General features: G+C 38.5%; 1 protein-coding gene across 1 annotated transcript in view; it reads left to right on the top strand.

Moving 5' to 3' along the window:
• The window catches only part of TRPM6 (transient receptor potential cation channel, subfamily M, member 6), a gene marked incomplete at its 5' end in the record, with an annotated part of 49,679 nt that extends 37,188 nt beyond the window's left edge, over positions 1 to 12,491 (top strand). Inside the window, 7 exons of the mRNA XM_009698169.1 lie at positions 204 to 269; positions 2,626 to 2,912; positions 3,174 to 3,256; positions 3,797 to 4,002; positions 5,958 to 6,009; positions 11,336 to 11,442; positions 12,373 to 12,491. Of these exons, the coding sequence (XP_009696471.1) occupies positions 204 to 269; positions 2,626 to 2,912; positions 3,174 to 3,256; positions 3,797 to 4,002; positions 5,958 to 6,009; positions 11,336 to 11,442; positions 12,373 to 12,491 (920 nt within the window). The remainder of the gene's footprint in view (positions 1 to 203; positions 270 to 2,625; positions 2,913 to 3,173; positions 3,257 to 3,796; positions 4,003 to 5,957; positions 6,010 to 11,335; positions 11,443 to 12,372) is intronic.
• Positions 12,492 to 12,697: the final 206 nt, after the last annotated feature.

The following is a 12,697-nucleotide window of genomic DNA, read 5'->3' as shown; positions in this document are numbered from 1 at the left end:
AGAGTGGCAGCTGATGCTTGTGAGATACCATGAGCATGCAAAGGGGAGTTGCTGGCTGGGTGGAATGGCAATCAGATCTGATACAGGATCACACTGCAGCCTCTTGGGCTTCGTACACAACACTAAAGTGCTGCCAGAAGTTTTTGAACCTCAGCCAGCCTGTTGTTTATTAAGTATAGTAGTGAAATCTATGTTGTTTGCAGCTGTTGAGAGAAACAACTTAATGAGACTTGCTCAGACCATACCATTTACACCAGTCCAGCTCTTTGGTAAGTACCAACTTCCTGCTTATGTTTTTTGCTTTATAAATAGTTGGTGCATTATCTTTTTAAAGTCTGTGTTTGAGAAATTTCTTCGGATTAATTTCAGCAATTCTTTTCTAAAAGAGGTGAATCAGGACAGAATTGTAGTCATGCAGTAATCTAGGGACTTTTGGAGGTCACCTGGTCCAACTCCCTCTGTGGCCAATTCAGGTCAGGTTTCTGAGGACCTGTCCAATTGCATTTTAAATATGTCTATAAGTGGCGATTCCTCAGCTTCGTTGGACAACCTCTTCCAGTGTTTGACTGACTTCATTGTGGACCTGTTATTTTTCCCAGTGTTTGTTGGGGTTTCCCTTGCTATAGCTTGTATCTGTTGGCATTCATGTGATTACTGTCAACCTCAGAGATGAATCTCACTCTATCTTCTCTATATCTATCATTAGCATAGCTGAAGACAGCAAAAAGATTCCCCTTAATCTTGATATCTGCTTTCTCTCTCTCTCTCATGCCTGTAGATATATGTGTAGGATATCCCATCAAGAAGAAAATGAGGTATTGGTTGAAAGGGCGCTACTCCTGTATATGGTACAGGACACTTGTCATGTACCACCAAAAAAAAGAGCTGTGCTGTAACTGAAGAGGGGTAGAGAATAATACATCGATCATTTGGAAGAGTTCTGAAATTAGTGTGTGGTATTGGCTTACAGCAGCAGAAGTTCTGCACCCAGACACTTGAGATCTAGGTGCCTTCTTTTCAATGGGTGGAATATTTTGTCTCACAGCAACTAATTGCTCATAATTGCAGCATCATAGGATTTCTTGGGACCAGATCACTGCAGGTAATTAATACAGTTATAAGCATACTGAACATTCTAATCTTTGAAGCTCCCAGGAGATACCTTTCTAGGTATTAAATTGTCAAAAGATAATAGAAAGAAGAATTAATGTAAGATTAAAAAATGTGTCTAGTTATGGTATCTTTATTCAAGTACCTGTCTTTTATGTCAGACACTGGCTTTTCTGTTGCTTTATTTTAAATTAAAATGTGAGCAAATTGTGGCATTCAACACCATTCACATTTTTGCTAACTGGTGAAGGTAGGTTTGGGAGTGGGGAGGAAGTCTAGTAGTCTGAATCCAGTTTGTCCTTCTTTATGCTATTCTTTGCCATTTTGCAGATGTAGTTACCTGATCACACTTACCAGTGAAAACCTGTTTCTTGCAAATTAACATTGCAAATAATGTGAGTTGCAAGAAGGAAAGCCAAGTTTAAAAAATCAATCCACTTTTCTGTTTACAAATGATGGCAACAGGAAGATGTCTTGCTTAGGCTGCAAGAGAGGAATGCTATTACAACTATATAAGGGAACAGAGTGCAACTGAGTTAAAGCTCAGCAGGCTTGTTCTGCTTTCAGAAAAATGTTAGTAGCAGGAGTAGAACATCTGAAATTTTGTGCCCTACGAATAACATTGGAATTTCTAGGAAAAAGGCAAATCTTAGTTTAAAACACCAGAACTGTAAACTTCCTGTTTATTTGCTTTAGCTTGTTCTCCTAGGATTCCTTGTGCCAAGGAAAATCATGTCCTTTTCAATCTAATTTCCCTGGCTCATTGTGGCCAAGTCTCCACTTCTGAAACAACTCAGCTGTCTGTTTACATGGAAAGGTGGCACTCTCCAGCTCTTTAATTTTGTAGTTGATAACTACTGCAAACTGTCTGTGTTTGTTTGCCTTATTTATTTGGGTGTTGGTTTGTGGTTTTTTGTTTTGTTTTGTTTTGTGTTTTTTGTTTTTTTTTTTTGTTTTTTTTTTTTTTTTTTTTTTTTTTTTTTGTTAAGCACAGTTATGATGAAAATACTGTGAGTGCTCCATGGATCTTAACTAACTTAAAACAAATCTTACTAAAAATTTCCTTTCCACATAAGTACAGAAACAGAGGGACCCACACTCAGGATATGTAAAGTTCATAGACTGGAAATAAAATGATAACCCTTTAAAAATAAGTACTTTTAAAGTTCAGCCATCTTTAATGCTTAAAGTGGCAAGTGAGCTTTGTTTGTATGGAAGTGTCCAGGAGGTCTCTAATTCATCTCTGTTTAGAGGCTTAATACAAACTCTTTGGACCACTTTTGTTACCACAGTACATATTAAGCAGAATGTATGTACTAAGTAATGGAAGTTTAGGCTGGGGAAATTTTCACACAGATGAATTTTCACACTAATGATAAAAAAAAGCTCTCTTTTAAGGTGTAGCTTACAAAGGTGTGTAAAGTGGTATGTATTTTAAGACACCAAATCAAAATGCAGTTCTCTCCTGTTTCTGTGATGTGTGACTTCTGCTAATGAAATTTCCTTTTAATTAAGCTGGAGAGGAAGTGACGGTCTATCGGCTAGAAGAAAGTTCACCTATGAACCTTGATAAAAGCATGTCTTCCTGGTCCCAGCGTGGTATGGCTGCAATGATCCAAGTCTTGTCACGGGAGGAGATGGATGGGGGTCTGCGGAGGGCCATGAAGGTCATTTGTACTTGGTCTGAGAACGATATATTGAAGTTGGGACAAGTATTTATTGTGAAGTCTTTTCTGCCAGAGGTGGTTCAGACTTGGCAAAAGATCTTTCATGATGGCACAGTGTTACATCTCTGCCTGAGGGTGAGTTCAGACCTGAAGGCACACTGACTGGTCTAGCCTGAGGTGCCTTAAATGTTATACTGCTTACGTGTGAATGTCTTCAGCATAGTTGACATGTGGCTTGATGTTATCTTTTGGAAAGGAAAAAGGTTTTGAGGAATATGTATCTCCCATTTGTAAACAGTACACTATCAGGTGTTTGTTTGCTTGTTTGTTTGGACAAATTCATGGCACCTTTCTTCATGAAAATGAAAGTGATGTTTATAACATTATTTTCTTCAGGAGATCCAACAGCAAAGGGCTGCCCAGAAGTTAATCTATACCTTCAATCAAGTGAAGCCTCATACTATTCCCTATACTCCAAGGTAAAAGCACTGTCTTTAAGTGTTAGGTGCCAAAGGTTTCTCCTTTCAGCTGTGTACCAGGTCTAGTGCAGCCTCCTTTTCCTTAGTGGGTTGAAATGGCTGCTGCTTAGGCAGTCTAATGACAGTTAATCACTTTTTAAGAGGAAAGGTAGGCAGCTTTGAACTTCGTCTCCATAGCTACATGTGATGGCAAAATAAGCTTCTTTATAATGCTGTTCCTTAGACTTAAGCAGGAATTGCCTTCTATACATTTAACATAAGACAATTTGATACAGCTCATTTACAGTGGGCTGGAGTAAATCAGATTATGTTGTTTGTCCATAAACTATACTTTCTGATCAAGTGCTTTGTTTTGAGAGTTATCAAACAGAGAAAGCCTTTGTGCTGTCTACCATTTGGTACTTCCTGCTGTTCAAAATGCTCCAGCTAGGGAAGATGCGTCCTCCTTTTTGGTATATTTGCTTTGCATCATGCCATGTGCTGACTGTGGGAATGTTCATTACCCTGCCAGCTCCTGCTAGACAGCATTTGTGTCTACAGGTTCCTGGAAGTTTTCCTCATCTACTGCCATTCAGCGAACCAGTGGCTGACCATTGAGAAGTACATGACCGGCGAGTTTCGGAAATACAACAACAACAACGGAGATGAGATTACTCCCAGCAGCTTGCTGGAAGAGCTGATGCTGGCCTTCTCTCACTGGACCTATGTGTACACCCGTGGGGAGCTCCTTGTCCTGGATTTGCAAGGTGGCTGCTAGCATAGGTTCAGTATTTGAAACCCAATGAAAAGCAATTCTCTTGAAAGAAAATTTAATACTGAGGAATGGGCCAAATTCTGTTCTCATTTACATACTGGCAAAGCTCGAGAAACCCCTGGATATCGGTTATGCGGCACTGATAGATGAATATCCAGATGGGTATCTAGAGAAATACTCTAGATTAATGTAGGTGTCATGGGAAGATAATTTAACTTCAAATATGTTTAGGCTGAATGGGCAAAAGAGCAGGTAGATAAAGTGTTCAGGAACATTTCAGCCAGCTCCAAAAAAAACACTCCACAGTTAAGGTATTTTTATTTTTGTTAAGATATATAAATAATACAGAGATTCAAGTGTGCCGATGTATATATGCACACTTAATGTATGTGCGTATCTGTCAGAAGAGTGTGAACTGCTATCTTTATTTTTTTATTTTTCATATTAATAAATCTGTAAGCAGTTTACATAAGCTGCATGCCTGAATGCTGTTCACAAAGTCTAGTGAACCCTTCAAAGAGCATGTGATCACTTTGCTATACATGTGTAAGTGGGAACATGGCATATTTTAGAGAGATAAAACAGTTGACAATGTTCAGAAGATGAACATCACCCATCAAACAGTATAAACACTATTGTTTGTCATTTCTGTCAAGGGAAGTGCATATGGGTAGACAGAGACTTAACATATTTACATTTTACAGCATCCAGAAGCTGTGAATTACAAAAAGACACGCTTATTATGCAAAATAAACCTATAATTCCATGCTTGCCTTCATTTTGTTTTAGCTGCACATGAAAAAAAATACAGAAAGAGTAAGTGTGTCTTCAGCATAGCCTACTAGAATTTGTCTGAAGTTTGCATGGGTTTATTATAGAACTCTCGACAGTTCCAGACCAACTGCGTTGGCTCAAACATGGAGAATTCAAACACCTATGTAAATCTCGTCAAGACTGGAACTTCAGTTTCCATCTCAAACAAACTGGAATCTGCTCTAGTTTTGGCCTTGTGTTTGGCTTGTAGTTCTCTAGTCTGCAGTTTAGGAAAAGTGCAAAGGCTGCTTCCCTTGGAGTTCTAATAGGATTAATCTATATCACAATCTACTTTATAATATCAGACCCATCTCCACATACATACATACCAACCATTTTTCTTTTTTACATCAACTGAAATGACCTTCATAGAAGATTGTTGCGATTTTGGGGGTATTTCAGTCACAATATGCTATTTCCATAATCTTTACTTGTTTTCATTGCAGAATATAAACCTAGCATCAGTGGGCTATTGAAATAAAAATAATTGCGTATCATATGATCATAGATTTTTTTCATTGGTATAAAAGCACGACTGTTTTCTCAGATATAAGAAAAGAGTTTTTTTGGTAAAATAGTAGCATGCCATCAGTTTGGGGAAAACTGCAACATAGGTATCAGCATTCAGGTATTGTAATGAAATTATTTAATTAATATAATTCCATGGCCACCCAGAAGAAAAAAGGGGTAACAGACCCAAGCATTTGCAAGTCACAAAGTTGTGGCTTGTTGTGTTTTTTACCTTGAAGAGAACTTGTATCTGAGGTTAGATCTATTGATATCAGTAAGGTCTGCATTTGGTTAATACCTTTACTCCAACTTAAACAGCGGTTGGTGACATTTTGCTTAGTAGTTAAGCCTCAGCATAATATTTAATGCTTTTGTATAAGCCTTCTGTCTCCATATAAATAAACCTCAAAGCAGCTGAAGTCAGGACTGTAGTAAGAACTCTATATGTTTGCCAATACTTAACAGATTTTTATACTCCTAGCATTTTCTTTTTAACTCATGACCACTTTAACTGTGACACTTTATGATCTACAAAGAAATTGGATAATTATGTTTTTATTAAGTGCCAGATTATGAAATTGTCATCAGCTTCCTTTGTAACACACACTGTTGATTTTGTTGTAGGTGTTGGGGAAAACCTTACAGATCCATCTGTCATTAAACCTGAAGACAAAAAGTAGGTTTCTTTCTGATGAAATTATCATTCACTTCAGACATTCTGCCAATAGTCTGTTTATTTAGGGTGGTTTTTATGTTTTGTGTGAGAGATTTTATTATTTTTACCATCATGTCTGGGTTAAATAGAGGTATGATGACAATGGAGAGACTATATCCTCTGCTGTGCTTTGGAGGACTGTGGTCTTGGCGGGGGTCTAAGCTTCCCAGCTCCCAGTATGTGGTGAGCAGTGTATGGAAGGTGGGGAGAGTCTATGGTGGTGTTCTGGGAGCACAGGAGTTTCCCATGGTTATGCAGGGATTTTGGAAGACCATGTAAGCCTCTTCACAAATTTGTACTGAAGGAGGTCATCAGTAACTTAAGTGTGGCAGTCCTGTTTCCCCTGCCTGGTGGGGCAGTGTTTCATGGACTGTATGGGGCTTAAGAGGATGAGGAGAGGGTCTCTGTATCTCTGATCTTTCTGATAGGTCCTAGTGATGCATTTAAGCATGCTGCACAGTCTGAGCTGTGATATGGAGATGATAAATCATGTGTGAAAAGCTACAAAAACTAGAGAGACTACACAGAAGTAGTCTCTGCCTTCATGCATCAAATTTCAGAATCAGAACCACGGCCATTCTCCCATCCTGTGACCTTGCTCCTTGCTGGTATTTGCTGTAGTGAGAAGAGAAACAGTGGTGGTGATGACTGGCTGTCCTGCCGGGTCCTGTTCTCTGGGGGGTCGTCCTAAACCCACACATCTCTCCAGCTGTGTCCTGGCATCCCTGCCTCTCCACCATCTTGTGCTCAGCTTGGCTCCCTCTTACTCAGCACATGTCATATGATTGAAGGGGTGTCTTATGTTTGGAAGGAAGAAAGATACAAGTATCAATAATCTGATTTAATACAAAGGGAAATTAACTATAGAAATGTCAGATGACTTCCTCAGAACTCAGAACAAGTTAATTTTGGAAGCAGGCTCTTAGTTCTGGGACCATTATTAATATTTCATTAATAAGATTAGTAATAAGTGACTGTATTAATGTTTTGTGAATGTTTAATTATGAATGTAGGTGTATTGGCCGTATGATATTTATTTTGGAAGCAACATCAAAAATATGCTGAACACCTCACAGTGACAAAGTCTTTTCCCAAAGTAGACCATAGGACAGTGACAGAAGCACAAGGATAGCTTAGGATAGAGAGACAGAGAGGTCAGTCATGTAGTTGTCCACTAGATTTTAGCAAACATTTTTAAGGTATTGCTACAGGTGTATAAAAGTCTGGTTTGCTACTGTTCATCTGGATGTTTTATATCAGTGGTAGCATAAACTGTAATCATTATTACTGAAGACTGTGGCCAGTCATTGACCACAGTAGTTCACATGGCAACTCAGCTTATCCTCTTTAAAGTAAGAATAATATTTATCTACATTATCTTGAAGTGTATGTTTATTAGTGTTCTTCGCACTTTTTTTTATTAAATAATTTTCTGATGCTTACTAAAATTTGATCACACAGATCTTATTTTCAGAACTTGTTTTGTTTTTTGTCATCTGCAAAACAGTCAAGTCCTAGTTAAAGAGCAAGTGTTGATTAATTAATCAAAACCAACTTGATTTTCTTATGTTCAGGGAAATCTTCAGAACAGCAAATTGTGAAACTATCATTTTGATTCAGGAATCTAAAGGAATAAAGCAGTGAAACCCTGGATGGATTCTGTAAGCAGCTAGCAGATACCCAATTCTAAGATGCACTTTCGAAAATAGTAATAACAATAACAATATAAAAGCACTGCCTTTGCTGTAACCTTCATTTGCTCACAAGAAAAACATTTCTGACAGTAGCAAGATCTGTTTTAAGTTTTCATCTATAGGTAAGATACTTAATCAAAACCTATGCGCTGCTTCACAAGTTCCTTTGAGCTCACGTTCTCTTAGAAGCCCGGGAGAAAATAGAAGGCATCTGACTGATGGGGCTGATTCAAATTTTAGCACTACTTATAGTTAAATTATTTATGTTTTGCTTCTTTAACTCCATTGATTTAGTGGCTTATGTCATTATCATGTAATGAGTCTTTTCTTTCAAGCATCCTGCATGCTGTCTTGGAATGAACTTTGTCATGGCAAAATGTGACCTCTAACTCTGTGATAGTGTATTGTGTCTTGGTTTTATATACAGTACCAAGACAAAACAACCAGATCTGTTCAGAAAGTATGCCTTATACTGTGACATCTCAGACAGATTCTGAGGTGATGTAAATTGGTGTAAGTTCATGGATGTTTAACATTAATTGAAGATCTGGCCATGTGCACTGCACAGGATGTATGAAGTGATAAAATGACACGACTAAAATGTTCACAAAGAGATTTCCTTTAAAAGCAGAAGTAATCGAGGCACAGCAGCAAGGTCATGACACAGTGCAGTCCCTGCAGACTCCTGTACCACCCAAACATTGCGAAGAATTATCTCATAAGCAGTACTCTGGATGCTCTTTTTAGTGTATACAACTTGCCAAATCCACAACAAAGTCTTCGTGAGTAAAGCTTTCACAGACACTAGGTGCAGAGTGTCTGTAGAGCAGATTCAGACATGAGGAAGATAGTGGGCTGAGTTTCAAATTGGAAATAATTGATGCATTAGGCCTGCTGAGAGAGGTGAGGAAAAAGGGCACTGGCAGTCAAAAATCTCATTACAAACATGTGAAAAGGAGGAGTCAGAGGTGCTAGGTCTCTTACTCTCCCTTTTGAAAGCTCTTGGGTGGATAGTGATGGGCTGAAGGTTTTAGTAATGAGTGGAGACTGTGTTCATTGAAGCTGCTCATTAGCATGTATTTTGAAGAACAAACCTATTGAATTTTGCCAGGCTGTACACTTCCAGCCAAACAATTTACAGTTGAATTGCTGCCAGCAGACAAAACATCTGCATGAACTGAACCTCTACTGTAGAAACCTGCACAAACGAAACAGGTGGACTGGAAGCTAAATCTACAAAAACATACCAAATAAATTACTTGGGCACCTTCCTGGAAAGGTGCTACTTGCCGCGAAGCACCCCACAGTCCTTTACCTTCCATCAGTAAAGCCATGTAAATGTCTTAGTGTCTGCTTTGAGCATTTGTAGCTCTGGAGTATAAGGAGCACGCTTTGCATCAGTGTGGTCTGTGTTACCTACCTACTGGCCAGCACCAGTCTCATACAATCTGGTAGGCATTTATGGAGCGTAACTATTAGGTAAGGTTCTGCACAAAAGGAGGAAGATTTTTTTGGTTTTTAGGCCCATTAACTCACATTACTACACCTGCTGGGGAAAGAGGAAAGCTGGGCTCAGTGTTTTTCTTACCTTGGAGACAAAATCAGACCTTGAATAACCAGGAAAGTGACCTTGTTTATAAAACATTTGTAGAGTTAGAAGGGACTCAAAGAGTTCAGCTGGTTCTTCTTCTTCACCAGGTCATTCCTGGCTTTACAAGTCTTGTACAGACTAATCTTAAGGTCTTCCAAGGATGACCTCAGAAAACTTCCCAGAACAACTGTTTTTAATGGTTTGCTGTCATTACTGTCTGAAAGATTTTTCCCGATTTCATTCTTAAAACATTTCTTTCTTGTCCTGTCTACTGTCAACACAGAGAAAAAAATTTCAACAAGCTCAAAGATACTCACCATCTTGTCCTTCAATTTCATTTTTTTCTTTTTAGGCTACCCCCTAATCCTTTCATGTATGTTGTGATTTCTAGACTGCTGGTCATTCTTGTTATTTTCCCAATTTATCCCTGTATTTCTTGAAATGTCTTCCAAATTTAAATGCATTCTTCCTCTTGAACCATTGCCGGTGCTGGGTAGAGAGGAAAGATTACTTCATATATGTTGCAGATAGTATCCCTGTTTATCTTACAACAGTGTGAGAAAATTATCAGTCTGTCTTGTGCTATTTGCTGCACTTTGCATGGAATAACAGATCAGAGGAAGTATCAGAGTTGTTCTGTAGCCTTGGAGTTAGTGAAATCTTCTGAATTTCCTATGCCTGCCCAAGAAAATAATTAAGTGTGTTCTATTCTTACTGACATTTTACTAGATTATACCAAGGGATAGAAATGGCTATATAGCATCATGTAATTTAAAGTGTATATATGGTACTTAAATAATATTTCACTTCTTGCCTTGTTTGATGTACTAATTTGCGGTAAAGACTGATTAGATGAGTCCTTCAGATGATCCAGGAGACAGTCTTTAGTGTCTCCCAGAAATTAGAGATGCTAAGCTTTCTATGGTAGTTTTGGCTAATCATTGCTTTTCTCGTGTGTGAAAGAAGAGAGCGTCATATTTGAAAACTGCTGTCTTTAGAGAGAATCTATTTTATTAGCGTGGATTACAGATAGATTTGAGAGAGTTAAAATCTTTTTTTATAGCTTCTCAGGACTGTAATTGATTTCAGATTTTAAAATGTGTTTTTTCCACTCTGCATATCATTAAAATAAAATACTAGCATTCATAAAGTTTCTTTGGAAGTGTTTCTTGTGTGGTGTGTTCTATGATGTCTAGAATGTCAATTAAATTCTTGAGAATAATGGTGGAGCAATATTAAAATTAATGAACACTGATCTTTCAGACTACATTAAGAATCTGTTATAATTATGTGATATTTCTAATACATATGTGGATATAGCTTGCTTCTGTTTGTAATTGTGGCAGCTTCATTCAGAATATGCAATACACTTCCACAAATGGATCCCCTAGTAATGTTGCTGAATTGGCCAGAATGCAGACACATGGAAATGAGCATAGGAAGATGCCAATAAATTTTAAAGCCTTACTTGTCAGCACCGTACGGTGTTTTTTTTTCTGTGCTGCATATTGATGTGAGTAGGACAATGCTTGCTTTTGGCTTTCTGTTCTCAAATAAGGTAAAACTAAGTCCTTCCTGGCTCTGGTTTGTTCCCAGGTGCCTACCATCAAAACCGAACCAAACCATTTGCTTGACGAGAATGAGTGGTGGCTGAAAAAGAGTTGCTGAGATTCTGGCATATGTTGTCTATATCTCACTGTGCCCAAATTTCCTGTGAGCATTTTAGTAGGAACTGCTGAGTCTGTCCTGTCTGCCTTTAGAGCATCTATGAGATGCAGCAGGAAGGAAAAACAGTATGGGATATATCTAGGCGAATACTTTACCAGAATTGGCAGTTTTCTTGTCCTGGAGCTAAGAAACTCGTGATGTACGCTAACCTTTGATTGTTGTTATACAAAGGGCTAACTTATCTCTGATTTGAAAAATAGAAAACATCATAATCTTCCTCCCCTACAATTGGTCTATTTTGAGTTCATTGATTATTTAATAATATTTCTTTTAGATCTGGAAAGATGGTATTTGGACCAGCAAACCTAGGAGAAGGTGCAATAAGAAACTTCATCGCAAAGCATCGTTGTAACTCTTGTTGCAGGAGACTGAAACTTCCTGGTATGCAAAGTAAAGATTAATTTTTAATCTATATGTAACCTTTAAAGTGCAAGGAAGCAGAGGCCCAGACAAGTTATAAAGACAAGAACTGAAATTCTATTGAGCTGAAAGATTATAGCAGGCATGCTCTCTCTATGCAAAGGCAGATATGAGAATTTTGCTCTTTCACCTTACTGTTTTGCCCAGCAACCATGTAAGGGTTGGAGCTCATCGACCTGATGTTAGCGTTGAGCATAAAAACTTCTACCCATTGAATTGTTTCTTTTGCTTTGCAAAATGGTAGCTCATTTTTCCGGGGTATAACAGAGGTATAACAGATTTAATTTTTAGAATGAGAAAGAGTAACAATCTAAAAATTGGCAGTGCATTAGCTGGGGAAAACTCACTGGAGGTTTCCTGGCACTCGGGAGTCCTATACACTGCAGCCATTCCTTCTGCTTAGTTGAATTGCCTGTTGTTCATGTTAGTTTTGATAGAATATGCTTCTGTTTAATGTGGGGCACATTTAAAAGACTCAAAGCCAAAACAGATTGCTATTCTGGATGAATTTCCACCCACCTGTTTTTTTTTTTTTCTGGGGGGAACTCCTTTCTTTCAGTGTCTACATGGAGTAATAATTGCTGTTTGATTCTGAAACAGAAAACGTGGTGCTATTGGTTTTGATTATTTGTGTCTGTGGCAGCTAGAGATAATAGAGGGGAAAATCGGCTGAATGAATACAGTCAGGGAAGGTTCATTCATATCAGCTTGCACCATTTTGGGACCCCCAGGGTTCTCATCCCCATGGCTCTGTTTTGCCCCGCTGCAGGTTTTTCTCCTCTTGGAAACAGCTAACACTGCCATCAGTCACTGGGCCACACACTGCCTGGGGTGTACGTGCTTTTCAAAGATTTACTTGCCTGCATCATTGAATTTATTTTCTTGCCATAGATTTGAGAAGTGACTACACACTGGAAAGGGTCAGTCCAACCTTCGAAATAGAAATGGAGACAAGCACCAGAGGAGCTGATGATACAGATGAGCCTTTGGAGTATGACACACGGCTGTGAAGCAGTGGCTGTGAGCAGAGCCCATGTGTTTGCATGCTCGAAAACTTGCCCCTTATCATTGCCATGGATCAGCTCAAAAGAACAAAATGCAGGTGTCTGAGTGCAGCATCTGTCTGCCCTTGACAGACCCTACAGGCAACGAATAAAAAAAATTATCTTTATTTATTCTCTGTGCTCTTGTGCTGGTCTTTCTTGTACCGTTCAGA

The sequence above is a fragment of the Cariama cristata genome, unplaced genomic scaffold, assembly GCF_000690535.1.
Source record: "Cariama cristata isolate BGI_N322 unplaced genomic scaffold, ASM69053v1 scaffold9834, whole genome shotgun sequence".
Lineage (NCBI taxonomy): Eukaryota > Metazoa > Chordata > Aves > Cariamiformes > Cariamidae > Cariama > Cariama cristata.
The sequence above is the reverse complement of the archived record's forward strand: the minus strand, read 5'-3'. Positions and strand labels throughout refer to the sequence as shown.